Consider the following 24,914-nt stretch of genomic DNA (forward strand, 5'->3'; position numbering starts at 1 on the left):
TTTAAAACATCATAAAGAATTGACTTTAAAGCTGGATCTAATTCAAAAGTAGCTTTTGAGAGAAAAACTTTTGGCTGCAAAAGCTGGTCAACTGAACATAATAATGTAGGGATTAAATGGGCTCCCAGAACACCATGATGCAGATTATGCTAAAAATGGAGCAAAAGGCCAAGCCTTTATTAGGGAAGGTTGTACTACAGAGCTGCCGTTTTCCTGAAATTATCAATGAATCATTTCATTTCTATCCAACCCCAGAGTGGATGGTAAAGAGAAAATATAAAAATTACAAAGCAATATTATCCTTCCAAAACTGATATGTGATGTTTCAATATGCTATTCTGGTACTCACAATCAGCTCAGGCCAAGCCATAGAAGCCTCACTTGCTTTCAATGTGCATGGAGGATTGGGGTTACATGTAATTTTGGGGGCAGATAATTACAAAAATGGGGATTAGCAAAGAACAGCCGTCTACACCATCTGTACTTCACAAGGGGTAGACTAACTGGCTCTCCAGATTTACAGGGTAGAGATGTATAGAGTCTCCTGCTTAAGACGGGGGTTGCACTAGAAGACCTCCAAGATTCCATTCAACTCTGTTATTCTGTTCTGTTATTTCTAGTCTGGACAAATTCAAAGCTGATAAATGCTTCAGTATGTAATGCTTTAAAAGAAATGACCAACATTTTGAACTGGGCCAGGTACCAAGAATTATCTTTTCAGAAACTCCCTTGATTTTCCCAAAAGGTTATTATTTTAATAATGGTGATCAATGAGATCAATGTCAATATATTAGAGTTTGATTAGTGCAAAATGAGCACCGAGTCAATTGATTATTTTGGGTAAAAGCTTTTATGCTTTGCTTAACTCTTTCTTCCCTAAGGAAGGTATACATTTTTAATTGGATACCTATTTAAGATATATCAAACTATATTTTAAAATAGATATAACTTGAAAACTGCATCTGTAGTTTGCAGGCAACGCAAGTCTTCTTACACTCTCACTAAGAGAGATATTTTACTATTTATATGTTTTTTGAATTATGTACAGTGTTTAGCAAGAAATCAGAACAGATAGAGCTTAATGACATATATAGGTAGGATGGTATAAGCTCTGGTCTTACCTGTCACCTGGTTTAAATTCCCGGGAAACCTTGGTTTTCTTCTTCTTATGTTTCCTCTTGAGGTTTTTAATAGAAAGCGGGATACTTTTTTTACGCCCTGCACCACTGCCGCTCTGAGATGAGGCTGTGGAGCTGGCAGAAGATGTTACAGAGCTGGTGTCATCGGTGTCATCGGCTGCTTCATCGTCAGCATCCTGTTCTATAGACTGCAGATTATAGTCTGAGGAGCCATCATCCCGTTTCAGGACAAAGGCTGGTTGCAACTGTAGCCCAGCTGCTTCACAGGACAAGCCTTTCCTTGTTTCATCAACGTGCTCTCTTTTTACGTCCTGCAAGCCTATAGCGTCACTGAAAGAGTCCTCTGCTCCACATTTCGAATTGGCTTTAAGATTTTCAGGCTGTTGGTCACCTGCTGCAGCAGATTCCACTTCAGGGAGATCAAGGGTATTCTGAACGTCTGAGGAACACGTCATGATCTTCACTATTTGTTTCTTCAGTAGTCTCCTTACCTATAGGGAACCAGCGCAGGTCAGGGAACACAAAAATTTCCCACCGCTTAAAGAAATTAAGCCAATTTTTTTTTAAAAAATGTGGTCTTCAGTTACCTCACACTGATATCTGTTATATTCAAATAGCAGATTGGCATAAGGAATAAAAGACAGTATATCACTCAATATATTTACACAGTGGAAGAAAGGATGATTTGAAAATTACAGGGATACAGTGAATGCTGCCAGTGCAAACTGCATAGACATATATCTTTTTTTTTTGGTTCGTATCTATGGTTTTAAACACATGTTCATACTGTTATACATATATACTATCACTAACAGGTGCTTACACTGCAAGGAAATAGTGTGATAGTTAAGTATGAATAACATTGTTAAAATGGTTATATTTCATAATCTGCTAGTCATTTTAAAAAGCTACACTGATAAATTCTTTAGAAGTACTGAAGATTCAAATACAATGTTATGAATAAATTTCAAAATCTGCCACTGACTTTTATTTCAGAAAATGAAGAGTTTAAAATATTAACTTTTTCCAGGGAGAAAACATTATTTATTTATACTGAGAGACACTTGCAACTGAATTTTAGGTAGAAATTTATTGAACATTAAAGTGTTTCCAGACAGACAACAAGTGTATATTACAGTACCTTTTCAGGTTTTACATTGGATACGAAACAAGGACAGGCCATCTGCAATATTAAAAACCATCATTTTGGTATTACTATTGAATGCAAATGATTGTTAACAGAAATAAAATAAATTTAGAAAATTATTCCAGTTTTGGAAACATTTCTTTCACATTTTCATTTGTATTGTAACCCCTAAAATCTGTTAAAAATAGATTTTCCAGTTATGTTTTTCTCAGAAGAAAATGCTAGTTGAAAGAAAAAAAATACTATTACTTGAAACCATTTAGGCAGAATGCTAGACCTGTAATCCTTGCATAGATGGTTAGCCATGTTTTGAAGCCTGACAAAGTCTTCCACTTTTTAAATCTCTAAACATGCATGGGAAGGTTTAGCTTTAGCTAAGAAATGTAACATATATATACCTTGACTCCTCAAAGATTATTTAAAAGGGATGGTCACTGGATTTCCAATGCTGGCACTCATTTGAATATTCTTTAAATCACACAATTTGGTCTTTTCCAGATACAGTCTTGTTGGTTTTAGATTACTAAATAAGTCAATGCAATTTGGGGAGGAAGTAATGTATGTAAGGATCTCAATATGTTGTTGAATTATATTCCTGAAATTTGGAATTTCTCATTTCATCAAGCCCCGGCAATGGCAATGAAGTTAATTTTACATCCCTGGAAAGAAAGCTACTCTCCTGATTTTAAAGAACGCATTGAAGGTATGAGTTAGCTAACTCTTTTTAAAAATTTGTGTTCTAAAAATGAGGAAATAGCTCATTTTGTTGATATATGGTCTAGATTTAATGATAAGTTAAATGATTGAATTAGCTTTATATTGTTAATTATAGTTACCCTATGGATTCTTTTTCTGTTCCAACTTCTTTTGTCATACCAGATTTAGTTTATTTTGTGAGTGATAGCAAATATGTGTGTCCCAAAATAATGTGAATCGGTCACTGGCTCAAAGGTTTATTTTTTCAAGAATTCGGACTTATGCTGGAACCCACAAGAATTTCTCTCTCTTTATCTCCAGTTACTCTAACTCAGGGGTCCTGAACCCCCAGGCGGTGGACCGGTGCCAGGCTGTGGCCTGCCAACAACCGATCTGCACAAACAAGCAAAGCCCCATCTGTGGGATGCAGGCAGCACACAAAACCACGCACCCTCCAGTCCATGGAAAAACCTCTCTCCACAGAACCAGTCTCTGGTGCCCAAAAGGTTGGGGACCTCTGCTTTAACTGATGTCATTATGAAATATCTAGGCTTTCTTTTTTCCCTGTCATTTTACTTTGTTGGTGATGTTTTTTTGTATTTCACTATTTTAACACAAGAAAAAAACCCCAAAACTTGATTTCACCACTATATTTGAAAAATGCTATGCATTCTTTGGTGAATGAGGTTTAACAGGTCCAGATTAAAGAATGTGCAACTGAAATCTGATTATATTTTTACTTAGTCCCAAAACTGCCTATAAAATTAAGAAATGGGTGCAGTGATTGGAAATATTGGCTATGACATATCAAGGACATACATTTATCTGATATTACTATGATTGTAAAACAGTAAGATATCATATAACACTAAATATAGATTCTAATATTTTAAAAATGGAAACATGCAGAATAGATTGCTTGTTATTTATGAAATACGTAAACAGCACTTTACAACATAAATTCTGAATGAATCGGCATTTCAAATTTAGATTTTAATCCAGATTTTGTCTGAAATAATACACAAAGTTGTTGAAATATATCAAAACTAGACCTGTTAGTACTATATGCATAAGTAACAAGCATTTTCCATGTGAAAAATATGATATACATCAATACTTAACGAGTCTCAACTATTTAAAAAGTCACCATATAAAAACAAATTCCGCCATTTATCAATTAATTCAAACAACAGAACACAATACATTTTCTCTGAATGAGCAACTATCATATGAATTTCCAGTGATTTAAGTGATTTAAGTGATTTTCTGGAATCACTTAACATTTTTTTTCTATTCCCTTGCTGAAGTGTAAATTGGAAATATAGTAATACTAATAATTAAAGTTTATGCTAACCCATGTCTGCATAACCTACAAGACTAAGTGATGTCTGAATACAGTTAAGCAATCAACTAATATTATGCTTGGGTGTTTCTTAAAATATCATGTCCTGGGAAATAAAATTAAAAAAGGGAATACAGTCCCCAAAGATTATTCCATCTTCTTAACCATAGCAGAAATTGGCAATAGTGGGGATATACGGAGCCAAACAAGAACAGTTAGAAGTAATGAATAAAGCAGACTTCTCAGAAATAGTTCAATATTCTTAGCTAACTTAAACCAGGGAACATACCTTCTTAGAAGCTGATCCTTCTCCCAGAACACAGTTTCTCTCTGGACAGTCACACGTGATTTTTGCTGGCTCCACTTTCTCTGGAAATACATACAGACACCTTTCTCCAAGTTGCCGTTCAGCATGGTCAAAACAACCCAGACGTTTTACTCTATTAAAAGCAAAACAGAAGTAGTGTCACCTTACTGCTGGATGGTATCTTCTTCCTGATTCTTCAGCATTGGCTTAAATGTCTAAAACTATTTCAAGTATATGCACAGTGATGCACTATTTGGGAAATCACGATATAAGAGATACCGTATTTTTCGGACCATAAGACGCACCTGACCATAAGACGCACCCAGTTTTTAGAGCAGGAAAACAAGAAAAAAATATTCTGAACCAAATAGTACCAGTATACTAAAATATTTATTATAATAAAGCAAAATACCGTAATGTTTAACAGCGTAAACTCAACAGTGGTGTTAAGAACCATCATCATTTCCGTTAACAAATGAGGAAAGACTTAGAGGCTCAAGCACTTTTCTAGTTTCCTGGAAACCCTAAAAACTCATCATCACTAGTGTCAGAATTTATGAAGTTCTGTTGCTCACAATCACCTATATCACTTTCTTCGCTATCTTCATATATGACATTATCTTCAGTTCCATCTAAGGCATTGCTAATGCCACATTTTTTGAGAGAGAGTGAAAGGAAGGAAGGAAGGAAGGAAGGGAGAGAGAGAGAAAGGAAGGAAGGAAGAAAGGAAGGAAGAGAGAGAGAGAGAGTGAAAGGAAGGAAGGAAGAAAGAAAGGAAGGAAGAGAGAGAGAGAAAGGAAGGAAGAGAGAGAGTGAAAGGAAGGAAGGAAGAAAGGAAGGAAGGGAGAGAGAGAAAGGAAGGAAGGAAGAGAGAGAGACAGTGGAAGGAAGGAAGGAAGGAAAGAAGGAAGGAAGGAAGGAAGGAAGGAAGGGAGAGAGAGGAAGAAAGAAAGAAAGAAAGAAAGAAAGAAAGAAAGAAAGAAAGAAAGAAAGAAAGAAAGAAAGAAAGAAAGAAAGAAAGAAAGAATCCGTCCTGCTCTTTTCTGCTGGGAGCCCGCAAATGTGTGAATTACAGGTAGCTCTCCTCGAACGCACACTTCTGCGGCACGAGAACAACCCTCACGATTCTTTCTCTACGCACCCTGCTCTCACTGCGTCGGGAACCTGCATTTCTATTGGCTGGTCGGCAGCTCAGCGTGCCGGCTTCCCCAACCTCACCCTCCACCCAGTGGGTTGCGTGTCTCGGTGCACGTGTATACGCAGCAGGACTGCGTTGAGAGCCGAGGAAGGAGGAGAGGCAAGGAATGTGGGGGGGCGAAGTGCTCGGGGGTAAAGGAAGAAAAGATGCATTAGAAACAAAGAACTTATTTGCCGCCCTTCCCCCACCCCGCCAGGATGAGAAGCTGCTTTTTTGCAGGGGTTTTGAACGCACTTCAGCTGCTGGCCAAAATTTAAGGTACCAATAGTTTCTTTTCCCTGAATAGGTTTTCTAAGACGCCAAAGCAATTTCAAACAATTATTACTCTTGCAAATGGGAAATCACTTCCGAGAAACTTCGCAGAGAAACCTGCAGGGACAACTCCTCACGGCTTTGCTGGGGCAAGTCGCCAGCAATACGAAACCGGAGAATTATTGGGATTTGGCCTATGAGGTTTAGTTTAGCAAAAACTATTTCTTTAGCGGTGAAGTAAAAGGAAGAAAATGGGCGCGCGCGGGGAGGGGCGGAGAATTCCGCATCTTCATTCAATCACATCTCTCCAATGGAGCTGATGGAAGGCGTTGACTGAATGGGAGACAAGAGTTTTCGCTTACCTTCGGACCATAAGACGCACCTTGTTTCCCCCCCCACTTTTTGGGGGGGAAAAGTACGTCTTATGGTCTGAAAAATACGGTAAGTACTTTTTAATTTTGCAAAAATTTAGAGTAAACTCAGTAAAAAAAAGATTTACTAATGAAAAACATATTCCTATGGCATGTGCAGAAACAGGTCATGGGGTATATGGGTGTGCCTGCATGTGTGTGTGCATGCATGCACCCCCCACCCCCACCCCCAATCACACAACTACATGGTTGGAAAGCTTTATTCTTCAGAGCTCAGTTAGCCCAGAGCACCTTTGTACAGAATTGCTACTGATGTAGCTTCTATACTGAGCAAAGTGCACAATTACCCTCCAAATAAACACTTTCTAGAAATGTATTTATTTATTTAAAACATTTATATAGCTGCCCATTTTAAAATCAGCTCAGGATGAGACAGGCAAACAGAAGGCTGGATGTGAGATGAGATCATATAATGTCATATAATGGCCATTCCCGATATAAACTTTGGTTGTAAGAAGCAGAATTAAGCAGTTTTTCAAAATCGACATGCCCAGCAACTCACATTTATGCATGTCTTAGTATCATTTTCATGTATATTAATCCATCACATGATGTATTTGCTTTGGTTTAATTGATGTAAAACATACCATGATTCACAAGACTACCATGGATAGCTCCCCTCCCCCCAAACCAATAGTATGATTTTAGCATGAAGTAGCGGAAGGACAAAGGTTGGTTGGTTGGTTTGCTTTGAGTCAGACTGGTTATAATCTGGATAAGTGCTTGCAGTTTTCTGGGCAACATTTTTATTTTTAAAAAAAATATTTTTATTCAAAGATTAAAAAAACAGTAATAAAAAGCTAGTACAAAATAAATTAAATAAGTGTAATAAAATAAATAATAATACAAAATAAAATTAAGGAAGAAAGGGAAATAGTGTGTGTGTGTGTGCGTTTGTGTATGTATAAAGGTAAAGGTTCCCCCGCACATGCGTGCTAATCGTTTCCGACTCTAGGGGCCGGTGCTCATCTCCGTTTCAAAGCCGAAGAGCCAGCGCTTGTCCAAAGACATCTCCGTGGTCATGTGGCCGGCATGACTAGATGCCAAAGGCGCACGGAACGCTGTTACCTTTCCACCGTAGTGGTCCCTATTTTTCTACTTGCATTTTTACGTGCTTTTGAACTGCTAGGTTGGCAGAAGCTGAGACGAGTAACAGGTGCTCACTCTCTTACGCGGCACTCGGGATTCGACCCGCCAAATTGCCGACCTTCTGATCGACAAGCTCAGCATCCTAACCCACTGAGCAACCGCATCCCATATATATATATATGGAGAGAGAGAGAGAGAGAGAGAAAGAGAGAGAGAGAGAGAAAGAGAGAGAAGGAACAGAGGGGAAAAAAGATATTTAAGGAAGTGATTTCTGATTTTAAAGTGAATACCAGCAAACTTGGTATCTTTCCTCTCCCTTTGAAATTGCATAGCATAATCACTTCTCCCCATATTCCAGCCCATTTCAGTCCTCCAATCCAAAAATCAGAGATGTTTCTGTCTAGTTTCCACAAAATGTCCATAAAGGTTTTCCTATACTTTATCCCTAGTCAAACTAATCAATTTTATATTATTTGTTCTTTTTTATTAGTTTTAAAAAAATTTTTACAATACATATCCCCAAAACCCACCCACCCCAAACCACCCCTCTTCCCAGAGCTGAATACAGGGTTATAGATATAATAATCATATTCTAACTAAAATTATCCATTATAAAATTAACCAAATTCATAATGTGCTTTAACTCCCCTTTAACATAGATACATTCAAATTATTAAAAACACAATAATAACAAACAAAAATATAATCAATACTAATACTAACATTAATAACAATATCCCTCTAAAATCTACTTATAAGCTAAGTGGAACTTTTTAGTCCCATATTTGTTCTGAATATAATCTATCCATCTTCTCCAAACTGAAATATATCTTTCTTGTGAATGATCCTTCAAATAAGCAGAAATCTTAGACATTTCTGCAAGATTCGATACTTTAGGTACCCATTCTTCTATAGTAGGCAAACTATCCTTCTTCCAGTATTGTCCCACCAGTAACTGTGCTGCTGTTATCAAATTCAACATCAGATTGGTTTCTTTAGTATCATTATATTATTTGTTCTTGCATAGTATTCTGACATTGCTAATTCTTCCACTGATATTGAAATATTGTTGTAGGACTTGGTCTCCATTTATATATTCTTTTGCCTGTCCTAAAGATTTTTTTGAGTCTTCTACAGGCCTCTCCTTACTATTTTCATCAATTTGTTCTGTATTTTTTTTCCTTGTAAATCCAGTAAGTAGTCCATTAACTACAAATTGTTCATCTTGACTTAATATCTATATCTCCCCTCTGATTTTGTTTTCCAAAATTTTCACTTTAACTTCACTTTGAATTATAACTATTCACTCAGTAGACCTGTAAATTCTTCAAAATTATTTTTGTCTTTTAATTCCTCTTTGAGATTTTTTAAATGACCCATTCAGATAGGCAGTTATTGATGCTGTTATTGTGGCTGCAATCTTCTTTCTCAATTCTTCTAAGTTTGTTCGAAATGTCTCAAATGTGTGATTTTACTCTCATCTGGAATGAAGTTTTACTGGAAGATTTTTTTAAAGAAAAAAAAACTGATGTTCTAAAGATATCTTTTATCTCTGAAGTAACTGTAATTCAAATGTGCTTAAGATAGCAAGGCTTTAGCGAACAGAGGCCCCTGTGGCTATGAGCTTGATGTCAGCTCATGGTGCTTTAACTGATGAGTTGACTATAATTTAATTTAATTTAATTTAATAATTTGATTTCTATACTGCCCTTCTCCCGAAGGACTCAGGGTGGTGAACAGGGCAATACATAATAAAAATCGAATACAAAGATTAAAAAGTCATTAAACATCATGCCCATAAAATCAATAAATATTAAAGTTAAAACTAGTTTTAAAAACCCAACCCCATCCCGTCAGACCAGGCCAGCTTGTTCGAAAAAGAATGTTTTGAGATCGCGCCGGAAGGAGCGAAGGTCGGGGGCCATCCGGAGCTCAACCGGTAAGCGGTTCCAAAGGTCTGGCACGCCCACAGAGAACGCTCTCCCCCTGGGGGTCACCAATCGGCATTCTTTGATCAGCGGCACCCTGAGGAGGCCCTCTCTGTGGGAGCGCACTGGACGGAGGGAAGTTGACGCCGGCCGCAGGTGTTGCCGTAGGTAATCCGGACCCATGCCATGAAGGGCTTTGTAAGTCATAACTAACACCTTGAACCTATAATCCTGTAGTCTCCTTGCAAGCAGGTGGAATAAGAGCAATAAGATCCAAGAAGGGAAAACTATGAAACAGTGGATTTTATGAAAGCAAGTGGTTTTTCTATTTTTATCAATTCAAAGACATTAAACAATTTATTGAGAGCAGGCCTTTTCGGAAGCTGGTATGAACTGTTTCTTACCTAGATAAGTTCTCTTGTGTGATTAAAGATGGTGGTGGGCTTATACTGTCAGTTCCCCCAGGACAGAAACTTTTAGTGATCCAAGTAACTTTCAGTTCTATTACCTGTACCTAAAGAAGAAAAGGTTAGATTGTGAGAGAAATGTTTTATTAAGACGTCCTTGTATTCTGTAATTGTTTGCAAAATTAACAATTTCTGATAAAAGATTTCTTTTCTGAGCTGCCATTTTGTCTCAAATTCTGAATTTCCTTTTGATTTCCACCTTTTTCTCCGATATAATCCCAGAAAATCCTAATAACCCTAAAACAGATATAATCCTAATATTAATTATGCTTCTTAAAGAGCTGCACAATATATTAGACAATTTTTTTTAAAAAATATACTGGTAGCTCTTTAACATGGGCCAAAACAGAAAACAGACAGCACAAAAATTGGATTATAGGACCCTATTCTTCCCAGATCTGAATGATCTCTTATTTTAACTTATTTGTTCCTGCATATTTTCTTCAAGGTTATTTCTACATTCCTTTGCATTTACTAGCCAAGAGGCATCCTCCCCTGAGGATTTTTCTGATTAAATGCTAACAAACGAAATATCCAAATGGACATAACTTCTACATTATAGACTTCTTCTATTAGGAATTTAAGCCTATGAACTGAGCAAGAAGACACTGAAATGGAATTGTTTTCTAAAACAGAAGGCTACTCCCTCTTTTAGTTTACACAGACATTTTGGGGAAAATCCAAACAATAAATAGAGTTATCTCACTGAAACATACCTCTTCTACCACAACTCTGAATTTGCTCTTCGTACTGAGTACAGGTTTCACTCCTGAAAGCCACTGCACATTTGAGAAGACTTTTGAAGGACCAATGAGAACTTGCCCAGGATAAAAGCCATATGAATCATCAAAAAACAGGCCCTGAAAAATGAAGCAAAAACAGAAATACAAGTCAGATATGACTAAATCATGGTCTATTCTAGTTGAATGAATTTCTCACATTTTATCCTAATTTTATCATTGAGGAAATGCTTAAAAACTTGGGGTTCATCTTCCTGCACCTAATAAATTCTCCTTTCTGCTCTAGTCATTCTAAACAACTACAAAAATCTTATACATAATTATGATTGGCTAAAGTACAAGGATTTCAGGGGTACAAGGAAACAAACAAGTCATTTCCATTCACCACAATAACAGAAAAGCCTTCTATTAACCTGTACTAAATACGTTCTTGAGCCTTTGGGGATAAATTAGATTCTGTAAGTGAACTTACTTACTTATGCTAGCAACAACTGTGACTTAGACATACATGGTCAAACATTCAGGAAGACGAAAAGGAAACTATTACCCATACATATAGGACCTGACAGCAATAGCTTATCTATTTCTACATACAACAGTGGGGATATTGTTGAGAAGGGACGGGTTTTGCTGCATGACTGCAATGAAGCACTTTATTTTTCCTTATTTTTTCTAGCAAAAATAATTGCCAACTATTTATTTTTAGGCAAGAGAAAATATATTATATACTAAATTAAAAACATCTTGACAGGATAAAAACTGGTAGCGGTTTTGAAGTTCATGAACAATAGGATTGTATCCATTTGAATGATTTTTGGCTTAAAATACCTGCATAACAGTTTGGTCCTAAGCTGCTATTCTCAGATGGAAAAACAAGCTTAACTACTGTGTTTCCCTGAAAAATAAAACCAGGTCTTATTATTACTATTTGCCTCCAAAAGAGGCACCAGGTCTTATTTTCGGGGTAGGTCTTACCTCACCTCCTGCACTGAAAAGCCCCACCCAGTCAGTCCACTTCTTCTGGGGCCAAAGTTTTGCAGCTGCATTCGGGCCTGTATTTTGCAGTCGGGCCTTTCTAGAAGGCCTAAGCAGCCAAGCTATGGATTGAATCTATAGCTTGGTTCTTGGCTGCCCAGGCCTTCCGGAAAGCTCTGTAATTGAGAAATGCAGGCCTGGCTGCCGAAGAGGCCTCAGAAGAAGTGGGCCGTCAAGGAGAGGCCTGGCTGTAAGGTAAGTGGGTGCGGGGCACGTGGGACAGCTCCACACCCCCCCAAGCTTGATTTTTAGATCTGTGCCTCGCCCACAAACTAGGGCTTATTTTTGGGATAGGGCTTATATTAGGCCCACCCCCCAAATGCAAGCTAGGGCTTATTACTGGTGTAGGCCTTAGTTTGGGGAAAACACGGTATTTTATCACATTATATAATAACATAACTCTCCGCCCCCTTCCTTTCCCAAATTCTTAATGCTGAGTAAACTTTCAACTATAGGTAGTCTTCAACTTACAACAATTTGAAATTACAAAGATACTGAAATAAGTAACTTATGACCGGTTTTCACACTTATAACTGTTGCAGTATCCCCACCCTTATGTGAACAAGATTCAGGCAAATGGGAGGTATTTATGACAATTGCACTGTCTGGGGGTCATGTGATCACCATCCAAACCAGCTTCCAATCAGCAAAGTCAATGGGAAAAGCCAGATTCACTTAATGACCGCATGTTTCACCTAACAACTGTGGCAAAAGAGGATGTAAAATAGGGCAAAACTCACTTAACAACTGCCTTGCTTAGCAACCAAAATTTTGGGCTCAATTGTGGTCACAAGTCAAGGAATACCTATATGCTATGCTCTACCAAATCCTCAAGAATATGCTGAAATGTATCTCTACAAATTAAAACTTATTAAAATGACTAAAAACATACTGAATCACTGACATGTGGGCAGACGTCATAGAGTTTTGCCGCATCTTCTGTGCTCATGGAACATCTAAAGAAACACATAACCATTGGGAAAAAAGATTGGAAAAGAATTAGCATAATCTTCTTAATATTTGAATTTATATGCTCTTATGCTAGAATTTAATGATGTTAATGAATGAATAAAAAGATAAAGGTAAAGGTTTCCCCTATCCAGTCGTGTTCAAATGTAGGGTGTGGTGCTAATCTCTGTTTCTTAGCCAAAGGAGCCAGTGTTGTTGGAAGAGGCTTCTGTGATCGTGTGGCCAGCATGGCTATATGCCAAGGCGCACAGAACACTGTTACCATATTTTCCGGCGTATAAGACAACTTTTTAACCCATGAAAATCACCTCAAAAGTTGGGGGGTCGTCTTATACGCCCAGTCATCTTATACGCCGGAAAATCAGTGGGTGGCGTCTGGCGGGAGCTGGCAGGGCAGTCCTGCACACGCGCACACTCCCCGGCTGCTCCTTAGCAGCTGGGGAGTGCGCGCATGTGCAGGACTGCCCTGCTGGCTCCCGCCCGACGCTGTTCCCTCTTGAGGCAGCTGCTGCCTCAAGAGGGAAGAGCCGGCTCCCGTCCGACGCTGTTCCCTCTTGAGGCAGCAGCTGCCTCAAGAGGGAAGAGCATCGGACGGGAGCCGGCAGGGAAGTCCTGCACACACGCACACACGCAGGACTTCCCTGCCGGCTCCCGTCCGACGCTCTTCCCTCTTGAGGCAGCTGCTGCCTCAAGAGGGAAGAGCCGGCTCCCGTCCGACGCTCTTCCCTCTTGAGGCAGCAGCTGCCTCAGAGGGAAGAGCGTCGGACGGGAGCCGGCAGGGAAGTCCTGCTCCTGTCCGACGCTGCGCTTCTGCCGGGCGGTGCTGGCTGAGACGAGCCAGCAGGCAGCCGCGGTGAGCGCGGCACTGAGGGGCAGCGGCAGGACGGCCAGCAGCGCCACGCGCAGCAGCAGCCGCCGGCTCAGCAACAGGTCCGAGCGCAGGAGCCGCACCGCCAGGCTGCCCAGGAAAAGCAGCCACACCGAGAGGCTGCACGCCCAGTCCAGCTCCATGAGGGGACCGGGAGCCCGGGCCGAGCGCGCCTCGGCCGACGGTGAGAGGGAAGAGGCACATGAGTTCTAAAAAAGAGGCTGCGGGCGGAGCTGCCCCGCCCTGCGCCCAATGGGAGACGTTCAACTTCAAGGCCTGGGGGGGGAAAGCAGGAGGGGCGCCGGCCGTGGCGGGGTGGCGGCTGCCCTCCGGCGCTGCCTGCCGCCCGGGAAACGCTGCGCCGGCAGAAGCGCGGGAGCAGCGGGAGGGCCGGCGGGGCCAGTCGGGCCTTCGCCTCCTCTGCGACGGACAGGGAGGGCAGGGCATGTAAGTATTTTCCGGCGTATAAGACAAAAAACCTTGAAAAACTTCTTAAAAGTAGGGGGTCGTCTTATACGCCGGGTCGTCTTATACGCCGGAAAATACGGTACCTTCCCACTACAGTGGTACTTATTTATCCACTTGCTTTTAAATACTGAATAACATTATTGGTCCATTAAACATACTGTACTTTCCCGTGTATAAGACACTATTTTTTCCTGCAAACACCCTGTTCAAAAATAAGAACAAAAATAATGGTAACCTCCACAGCCCAGGGCATGCCTCTGTGGGTTCTTTACATGCCGCTGCCATGCCGCCTGGTGCAGGAGGATATTGCTGGCCTGAGATGCCGCCTGGTGCAGGAGAATCGCACTGCCCCAAGGATGCTGCCGGTCCCACTGAAGCTGCCTTCTGTGACCCGTTTTTCAGTGGCACAGCTCAGGCTGAAGCCGTAAGAGGCCCTGGGAAGCCACCTCAGTACAGTGATTGAAGGCCAAGGGGGTGGGCAGGACTAAGCTTGCAGAGCGCCATCTGATTGGAGGAAGTCGCTTCCCTTGTGATGGTATCGAGAAGTAATTGGGGGGCGTCTTATACAAGGGTGCGTCTTATAGACGGAAAAATACGGTATATGTTCAACTTTGACTAAGACCTCCCCAGTTTCAGGCAGAATATTTCTTAATCAGTCCTATCTGGAGATGCCAACAATTGAACCTGGACATTTTTGCATGCAAACCATTTGGGTGGGTGTGTGTGTGAGGGATTATTGAGTGCCCCACCCCAAGCAGATTTAGCTACATCCATAGGGGGGAAAACATGGATTTAACCAAACTGCATGGGTTTCTAACATGGCACCTGGGGGCAATGTCCTTTAATGCTCACCAAGCTTTTTGCGGTATCAGATTTTTTTTAAACTTTATTTTAATTAGCTAGCATGCATGAAACAAATCAGTAACATCAAACAAAAGTATATGCTTAGGAATGCTCTCAGGTCCCTTGGATATTGTGGAGCACTCCTAGCAAATAGCTTCTGTTCTTTTGGCCTTCTGGTAAAAGGATGTTCTACAATTGGTTGCACCAACCGCACACAACAATTTTGTGAGAGGGTTTCTAACAGGATCTCAAAATTCCAATGTGTCCAATGGTCCAGAAAGGCTGAGGTTTTCTGACACAGAACCTAAGAAAGCACTACTGTACAAAGTCCTAATTTTAAGAACAATATTAAGGCCTTTAATAAAGCCTGATATTGTTATAGTTGAGTAATTCAGAATAGATGTATATATTTATATATCACCCATGAAATTATGAGAAATATAGATTTACATGGACAAAAAATATCTTACATTCTAAGATTTTAGGAGAGAATAGGGGGCCAGAAAAAAAGTACTCAAGATGCTGAATTCAAAAAGAGAGTTGTCATATTTGCTCAACACAATGAAATCATCAGGGTAGATGATCCGCTCAAATAATCAGATAGTGAAGTACTACTGGTAAATACTGAGATCAATCCATTTACATAACATGTAGTTCAGAAATAGTAATTATCAATTATATCAAACAATTACAGTATTTCAAGCGGTAGTATCCAATTCTGCAGCCTTCACAAAACGGGTGTCCTCTAAGGAGTTTTGGCTACAACTTCCTCTGTATCTGATAAGTGGCCATATTAACTGGACTGATAAAGAGTTGTAATCAAAAATATCTGGAGAACATGATTCAGTTAAGCAAATATCAGAATAGTTTGTTGTCGAAATTTTAGTTTTCTATTTAACAAGTTGCTTCAACAAAGTTCTTACATGTTTATTATACAACTCAAATGCCCCACATCCTCACATTACAACATAAATGTTTCCTATAACTGACATTACTTAGCTACATATGCCAGCTAATGAAGCTTTTGAAAGTAAGGGAGATAGAAGAGTTAACATTAAAAATAATAATGTTAGAAATGCAAGAGCCAAGCAATCAACCCAAACTGCCAGTTTTCACTCAGGTTATACAAGTAATAACTTTGAAACAACCCCAACTTATTAAAATATTCCATACAGCGTAGATTTATCAACATAAACAAGTGTACAACTAACAAATCAGAGACTTTAATTCAAAACTTCATTACCTGGGAGCAGGTGTAATGGAACTTACTCTTTGATAAGCATGTGTAGAAGACTGCCCTTAAGAACCTATATTTATTTAACAGCTAATGACATGCTCCACAGCAAAGCAACAGAAATACCTTGCGCCATTGGAGAGCTTCAGAATGATTTGGTTCTTTAAATCATACACCTTTCCAAGCCACCAGTCATACGCTATGCAGTCACCGTACATAAAGGGCTGAGGGGGAAGGAGAGAATTAGAATGCCTGATTTCAAAGTTTATTTTATCAGTTAGAAATTATTTTAATTCAATTAATTTCATACAATTCTAATAGGGTAAACTAAATCAAAGTAGGAACTACTTCAAGTGCAAATGACCAAGATCAATTGAACATCTTCCAGATAATTAAAGGGATTTTCCCTCCTTTATAAAATCTAGATATACAGAAATGTGTTAGTGTTTGTATTTTATAACCAACACCATAGTGGAGCTGAACAAATAAACACAGAAATTATAATAGAAACTTGAAATCAGGAAACTGTCACTTCTAGTTTTGTCTTAGGCATAAAAGCTGCTTAGGTGACCTTCGACCAGTCACTCTCTCAGCCCAATGCACCTCACAGAATTGTTGTTGTTGTTGTGTGGAATATAGGAGGAGGGAGTATTATGTATGTTTGCTGCCTTGAGTTACTTATAAAGTAATAACAGCAAGATAAAAAAAACATCTGAAAAAAGAAATAGCTGGGAACATCTTGGAGAAATCTTATAAATAAAGTGGTCCAAGAAAGGACAGAATGTTTTGTGTGACAATAAATTGAGTAGTTTCTTCAGCCTTGTAAGATCTGTATAACAGCCAGTGTGCTGTGGTGGTTAAAGTAGAGGTCTGGCACTGGCAAGCCATAGGTTGTACACCCCAACAATGAAGCTTAATGTGTGATTTTCAGTCAGTCATTTTCTCTTAGTTCAATTTATTTGACAGAGTTTCTGTTATGGGGGAAAAAAATAGAAGGGAGAACTATTTACATCACCTTAAACTCCTGTATGAAAGAAAGGATATAAATTGATCAAATAAACAAGCAAACTGTAATTGATGAAACTGTAACACTTCTCACCTTTTTGAGAATGATTTTAGAGCACAAAGTCTTTAATTTTAAAATGTTAGTTTTAAAAAAGACAATGTATAGCAATAGCTAGCAAAACAAACAAAATTGCAAATTTTTATATTTATAAAATATTTATATTTTATATTTCCTATATATATTGTTGAAACTTAACATTAAGAAAACCAAGATCATGGCATCTGCCCCTCTCAATTCCTGGCAAATAGATGGGGAAGAAATGGAGGTAGTGACAGATTTTATTTTCCTGGGCTCCAAGATCACCGCAGATGGAGACTGCAGCCAAGAAATTAAAAGACGCTTGCTCCTGGGGAGGAAAGCCATGGCAAATCTAGACAGCACACTAAAAAGAAGAGACATCATCCTGCCAACAAAAGTGCGTATAGTCAAGGCTATGGTCTTCCCAGTTGCAATGTATCGCTGTGAAAGTTGGACCATAAGAAAGGCTGAGCACCAAAGAATTGAGGCCTTTGAACTATGATGTTGGAGAAGACTCCTGCGAGTCCCTCGGACTGCAAGGCAATCAAACTGGTCAGTCCTAGAGGAGATCAACCCTGACTGCTCTTTAGAAGGCCAGATCCTGAAGTTGAAACTCAAATACCTTGGCCACCTAATGAGAAAGAAGGACTCACTGGAGAGGAGCCTAATGCTGGGAAAGATTGAGGGCAAGAGAAGAAGGGGACGACAGAGAATGAGGTGGCTGGATGGAGTCACTGAAGCAGTAGGCATGAGCTTAAATAAACTCCAGAAGATGGTAGACAACAGGAAGGCCTGGAGGAATGTCCATGGGGTCGCGATGGGTCGGACACGACTTTGCAACTAACAACAACAATATATATTGTAGGAAATGCATTTTTTTGCTAAAGATGTTACTGACCGTGTATTAACTGTACTCTACTTCTGGATTGTATTGTTGACATGAGTTTTCTTGATCAAGTAATCAGTTTGGCTAATCACTATGTAGAGACTCTCTCTAAAGTTATGACTAAGCCCTTGCTTAATTGGAAAGAAACTACTTGCAAATTTTAAAAATAACACAAGTATTGTGTCATTTCTTTCAAAGGCTTATATTCCATACAATAGTGTTGTCAGAAAAGCAGCTTACAGAGTTAGTTTTTGTTTTTATTAAATTTATATCTTGCTTTTATTTTGTACCACTCAAGCAGCATCCATAATGATCCTGCCTCCTATTTTCCTCAAGACAACAAACCTGTGAGATAGGTTGGACTAAGAGAGAACGGTTGCTTAAAATCACTAGTCAGCATTTATACCTAAGGAAAGCCTAGAACTCATGGTCTCCCAGTTTCTAGGCCAACACGTTAGTCACTACTACTACTATGTTGAAACAATTTAGTAGTAAGACAGTAGAGGAAAGAAAGAGATTAAATCCAAAATTTGATTTTATTCTGAAAGAATAAAAGGAGTTGGTTTATGTTGTAAGGTCTTTCAATAAGAGCTTTCAAACTGGAGATCAAAATGAGAAATGCAAAAGCACAGAAAAAAAATCTGGAATAACTGAAAAAATGTATTATGACATCTTTTATAATACTGTATTTTAAATGATTCCTAATTGCTAGTCAGTTTTTACTCCCCCAAATGATTTCTAAAAACAAGATATGAGAAGATTTTTTCATATAAAAATATTTACAGTGTTAAGTCAATATAATTCCATTACAGAGGAGACAAACTATCTGATATAACTCTCAGTGTACTGGACAAGAATACACTTCTTGTTCTCCCCAAGGTTTCAAAGGACTTAGAAAGCAGGAAAAATCTCTACAGGGTGCTAAAATTGAGTTTTACATGTAAGTTACTTTTCCTCCCCAAATAATCATTTCCCCTCCAAGCTCTAGAAAAAAAGATACTTTTTTATTATTTCAACATTTTTAGAAATTCTTTGAATATGACCACAAGTAACAAACTATCTATTAATAGGTCTTACAAGACTACCTTGTTGTTGTTGTTGTTGTTGTTGTTGTTGTTGTTGTTGTTGTTGTTATTATTATTATTATTATTATTATTATTATTATTATTATTATTATTATTATTATTATTAATTCGGTTTATATACCGCCCTACTCCCGAAGGACTCAGGGCAGTTTACAAGGCAAAATTTAAAAACAATACAATATAAAATTAAAATACAATTAAATTAAGTCTAGCCACAAAAAATTAAAATCACAATTTAAAAACATTAAAACCCCTCAGTCCAGACCAGATAGCTCAAAGAGCCAGGTTTTTAGGTCCCGGCGAAATGAACGAAGGTCGGGGGAAGTCCGGAGTTCCGTTGGCAGTTGATTCCATAGGGCAGGCGTGCCCACAGAGAACGCCCTTCCCCCGGGGATTGCCCGTCGGCAATCCTTGACCGGCGGTACCCTGATAGGGCCATAACTGGCGAACCAGGCGAACCTGAGCAAAAGCCCCCCTGGCCACAGCTCCTATATGATCTTCCAAACTGAGGACACCCAGGTTGCGGGCCCTATCAATGGGGGGGGTAACACCTCACCCCCCCCATAGTTAACAATGGAAAAGATTGATTAGTCTGAGATGCCGGTATGCACAGCCACTCAGTCTTGGCAGGATTGAGACGAGGCCTGTTTCTCCCCATCCAAACCCGGACCACCTCCAAGCAATGGGACATCACGTCGAGGGCATCACTGGGTTGGTTCGGGGTGGAAAGAAAAAGCTGGGTATCATCAGCATACTGATGATACCCCACCCCGAAACCATGAATGAGCTCACCCAGCGGCTTCATGTAGATGTTGAACAAGAGGGGAGAGAGGACCAAACCCTGAGGAACTCCACAAACGAGAGGCCTCGGGGCGGACCTCTGCCCTCCCGTCAACACCGACTGCAAGTGGCCCAGGAGGTAGGAGAACCACTATAAAACAGTGCCCCCCACTCCCAACCCCCTGAGACGTCACAGTAGGATACCATGGTTGATGGTATCAAAGATTTAAAGGCATTACTCTTTCTAGATCAAATATGAGCTGTAATAATTGACATTGCTTATTTTTCTTGTTGATTTAAGGTTATATTTGTTAAGCTAGAAGACTCCTTGCTGCGTCAGGCTAAATAGTCTAAAGCATTCTCACCCAGATATTTTGAAGATCTTTACTGTTAACAGGATACAGGATACAGTTGGTTCCCACCAGTTTTACTGCACACTCTATGTTGACATCAACAACTGTCCCACATTGGCTGTCCTGGAAAAAAAAAACAGATATTTCTTTAAACTTCAGTGGGCTTTCAATATTTGCAGAACTAAGAATCCTTCAAATTTCACCCATTGCTTTCATAGAAAGTAAATCAAGATTCATGAAATACAACCTAACAAGATGAATAAAGAACTTTAATGCTCCCCCCCCCATTTACTGGGCAAAAAAACCCTACTGCATCCAGAGCCTTTTCCTGTTTCCAAATCCATCATCCTTATCTGAAATGTGGAACTCCTACATCAGATAAACTATTTCTCAGACTAGTTAGCATCTGCCTGCTATCCAAGATGTCAGAACAAGGATAGCCTTTATATTCAAGTCAATTCAATTATTGTCAAAAGAATTCCATAGAAAACCAGTATTTCTTAAAAACTATTTTAGGCATTCAAGTGTCAGTGATTATAGAGCTTGTATTCTTTGAACTTTTAGAAAAGTGCTAAAAACTTTTTCGTAGAACAAATATCAGTAAATAGTACTTTCATGTATCCCAAATTGTAAGTGTCCTTTTTTTCTGCCTTTAGCTCTTCAGATTTAAAGCATTAATTAAAATAATCAATAACCAAGAGGATGAAATATTATTTTTGATACCCCTTGTGCCTATGTATTACTTTCTTGCTGAGAAAGTAGATACAAATCTAGATACATCATTATCTTTTTATAATCTGGCAATTGCTAGAATGATTTATTTATTAATGAATGGCATCTACTTAAAAATGAAGCCTATAGCTAACTAGCAGAATTATTCCCAAACATCAAGATTTATTAAAGGACACACTTATACTGAAGGTATCTGTCAATATAAAATAAGTGAATTTCTTCAGGGAAAATAAGGCTGTTAATGGCTCTAGTCACGATGACTAGACATTGCCTAATATTTCAGCAGTATACCGCCTCTTAATATCAGTTGCTAAGGTCTACAAGATGATATTATATTATAGTTTGTTTTGTCTGTGGGCTTCTCTTTTTGGATATATTACCCACGTATGTGTCTCTCTCCAAAAAACAAACATTAACTGGTCTGTAGCAAAGGGATTTCCAAGGGAAGACAAAATCTTTTACCATCAAGATTCTGAACATGATATCCATGCATAGTAATATGTCAAATAGAAATGCTAAGGCCTAGAGATTGTATACTAGTTACAACTGTAATGTATAGTATGTGGTTACTTCTTCCAATGCAGGTATACAAGAATAGTGATTAAGGACTCAAGATTTCTTAAAATATATATTCCATTATATTCCTTTTCTAATTGTTCAATGAGAAAATTGTTCTTAATTTTCAAACCAAATGATCACTGAAAGCAGCTGATGATTTATACCAGAGGTCCCCAACCTTTTGGGTGCCAGGGACTGGTTCTGTGGAGGGTGACATTTTTGGGGACTGAGTGTGTGTGTGTGTGATACCTGGATCCCGTGCATGTGTGGATGGAGCTTCATTCACTTGTGTGGCCTGGTTCTTGGCAGGTTACGCACCGGTGCTGGTGTGTGGCCCAGGGGTTGGGGACCCTGATTTACCCTGACTTTTTTTCTTGACTGTTTGATTTCATGCTACTTTGCCACTAAGAAAAAATGTTTACTGATTCCTGAAAAATGGCTAATAATATACAAATGGCTTTTCACTTCTATCTGTAATAATATTGATTCCAATCTGAAAAACTGCAAACTGTTCCCTGCAGGAATCAGTATCCTAACCAGAGGTTCATCTGTGAACAGCAATTTGCCTCAGTGCTGATATTATTGATCGTATGCATCCTTTCTTCAATAAGATCATATGCTAGCATGCTTATCTTTGAGCACTATTTGTTGTTGTTGTTAGTTGCGAAGTCATGTCCGAACCATTGCAACCTCATGGACAATGTTCCTCCAGGCCTTCCTGTCATCTACCATCTTCTGGAGTCCATTTAGGCTCATGCCTACTGCTTCAGTGACTCGATCCAGCTAACACACATCATTACTTCTATGTAAATGATCTGGGCCTTGTAAAATGTCTATTGAAGTTAAATTTAATAGTAGCATCACATGAGATACAGCTTTGTCTCTTTGTGCGACGCACAGCAACACTTACACGTGAGCCCATATGCCTGACGACATCTCGAGGCACCACTGATCTGTCTTCGAGCTTCAACTAGAGTTGAGAAAGAGAGGGAGAAAACAGTATTAATTCTAAGCATATTTTACTACATGAGCAGCCAATATCAAGTATATTTAAAAAAAATATAGATAACACATTCCTTCACAATCTTATCACTGGGGATAAGAACAATCAATACATAATGAAATTTGCAATCATACAATACAATACAATTTTTGTACTCTTCTGTGGGTCATATACTTGGGAATCCCATAAGATATATATTGTTCTATTCTATTTGTAATTTTTCTTTCCTCAAAGCAACTCAGGCTTACATCACCAATAGGTTCTTGGAATATCTTCTTTTCCATACTTAAGAAGACCTAACCTGCTTATTATCAGAATTAGACTGCACAACATGTGCTGAAACTCTACTTTAATCACTAGTCTGAATATCACAGTTAATATTATATATTATATTGCCATATAATCACTATACTGGAGATGCCATACAAACTTAACTTCTGCAGAATAACATATGCTATTCTGATTAACGAAGGAATAGGTGTTCCTACATCTGCAACAGCTATGCTGCACAAAAAAATGCAGTCACATATCAGTAATATCGGGCAGTGATAATGAAATGGGGACTTCTGCATATTAACATTTGTATACTTCCTTGACAAGGTACATAATGCCTCTTCTGTTCCTGGTCTCTGAAAATATGCTATCTCTCTATCATCTTGTACCAATATTAAAATACAAATGGCAAAACATTTCCAGAATGCAAAAAATGGTAAAAGGCAAGTACTTCCATTATTAATAACCTGTCATGCTAGAAAATAGATATGAGGACATAGTCTATAAATGTCATCTATTTATACCCAGTAACTTATACTGTATATGCTTCCCACTATTGTGCCCGAATAAAGATTCATCATCAAATAAAGCAACTGTGATTGCACTAAAAAGCTTTTTTTTAAAACAGCTATCTTCCCCACAAATTTGCATTCTCTGAAAATGAGTATTATGACACAATTTTAAATTCTGCTTCCAGATACACTGATAAATGCATGCAAGAATATGAATTGTTGCTTCACTTTCCAAACTGGCACACAAGCAATTTTTTCTCACTATGCTAATTTTTGGTCTCTCTTTTGGTCACTTTGCCTCTCTTCTTATACTTTTATATACTCTCTTTTACTTCACTAAAAATCTATATTTTACCTTGGCAGAACAACGCTTATTTTCAACCACCAACCCAAAGTTCAACAATTGTTTAGTGTGAGAGAAATAGAACTATTTTTTTTACATTACACAGCTTTTTTGCAATTTTGAGATAATCTGGAGCATGATTTTAAATAATGTCTAAGTACCAGGGCAAACATTCAATAATCTTGCAATATATTAGTATTGATTTATACAATGTATTGTGAAGGTATGCTGATGAGAAAGAAAACTGTAACATTAAATATCAGAAGTTGGAAGTGGACAACTTGCATCTCATAGAACTACGGTATTCTCCAGAGAATTCGACATGATAAGCCCTCAATTTGGGGAACCTTGGATACTACAGGCAAAATTTAACTCCAGACTCCACGACAAAAACCAATAAAATCTACTGTTTTCAAAAAAGTTCCAACAGTTTGGGTAAACTAAAAGCTTTGTGTCAGTTTAATCATTTGTATAATGTTATTGCAGATATCATGAATTACATACATTGATGCAAAAGATATGTGATATCATTCATAGATTTAACAGTCTGTTTAATGTGCTTCACAGTTTAACCATTCCTGAATGGGTGATGTTATTTTCAGGAAAACAGAGCTCTTCTTATGAAACTATTATGTATTAAAATTACCTTGCTTCTCTTTCCAAGCAGAATCAAAATGCCTCATATATAATAAATCTGGTACAGAGTTTCCAAAGAATCTCCAAAATAATTCTAGCAAACTCTGTTATTAATCTGATGAAAGTGTGACAATAAAGAGGCCAAATATGGCTTTTTGGATAATTGTTACGTCATGCTCAAGCTACAACTGAAAATGCTCTGACAGGAAAAAGGATTTTTAAACATGCTAGTAGAAGCAAACTACCTTTAAGGTGTACAGGAGTCCTACGGGAATAGGGCGGTATACAAATTCAATAAAATAAATAAATAAATAAATAAATAAATAAATAAATAAATAAATAAATAAATAAATAAAATAAAAAATTTGGCTGCATCCTTTAATTCCTTCCCAAAATTGGTATCAAATTGTTTTGACTCATCCACTTCTTTGTATCCTCACTTGTTGGGATGCTGTACATCTCTCTCCCTACTAAGTGGATTCCTCAGTCCAAAAAGGTAGTGCAGGGTCTGAAGAT

General features: G+C 38.5%; 1 protein-coding gene across 2 annotated transcripts in view; it reads right to left on the reverse strand.

Annotated features, from left to right (window-relative positions):
* UBE2O (ubiquitin conjugating enzyme E2 O) overlaps nt 1-24,914 on the reverse strand; it is a 76,606-nt gene that overhangs the window by 16,183 nt on the left and 35,509 nt on the right. The window contains exons 2-10 of one of the 2 annotated variants that reach the window (XM_081317319.1): nt 22,542-22,601; nt 20,354-20,464; nt 16,280-16,377; nt 12,676-12,727; nt 10,713-10,856; nt 9,934-10,043; nt 4,614-4,764; nt 2,281-2,322; nt 1,122-1,630 (exon numbers count right to left, since the gene is read on the reverse strand). In XM_081317319.1, the coding sequence (XP_081173445.1) occupies nt 1,122-1,630; nt 2,281-2,322; nt 4,614-4,764; nt 9,934-10,043; nt 10,713-10,856; nt 12,676-12,727; nt 16,280-16,377; nt 20,354-20,464; nt 22,542-22,601 (1,277 nt within the window). Of the gene's footprint in view, nt 1-1,121; nt 1,631-2,280; nt 2,323-4,613; nt 4,765-9,933; nt 10,044-10,712; nt 10,857-12,663; nt 12,728-16,279; nt 16,378-20,353; nt 20,465-22,541; nt 22,602-24,914 lie in introns of both variants that reach the window. The other variant, XM_081317318.1, reaches the window with a different exon arrangement.

The sequence above is a fragment of the Vipera berus genome (assembly GCF_964194415.1).
Source record: "Vipera berus genome assembly, chromosome: 2".
Lineage (NCBI taxonomy): Eukaryota > Metazoa > Chordata > Lepidosauria > Squamata > Viperidae > Vipera > Vipera berus.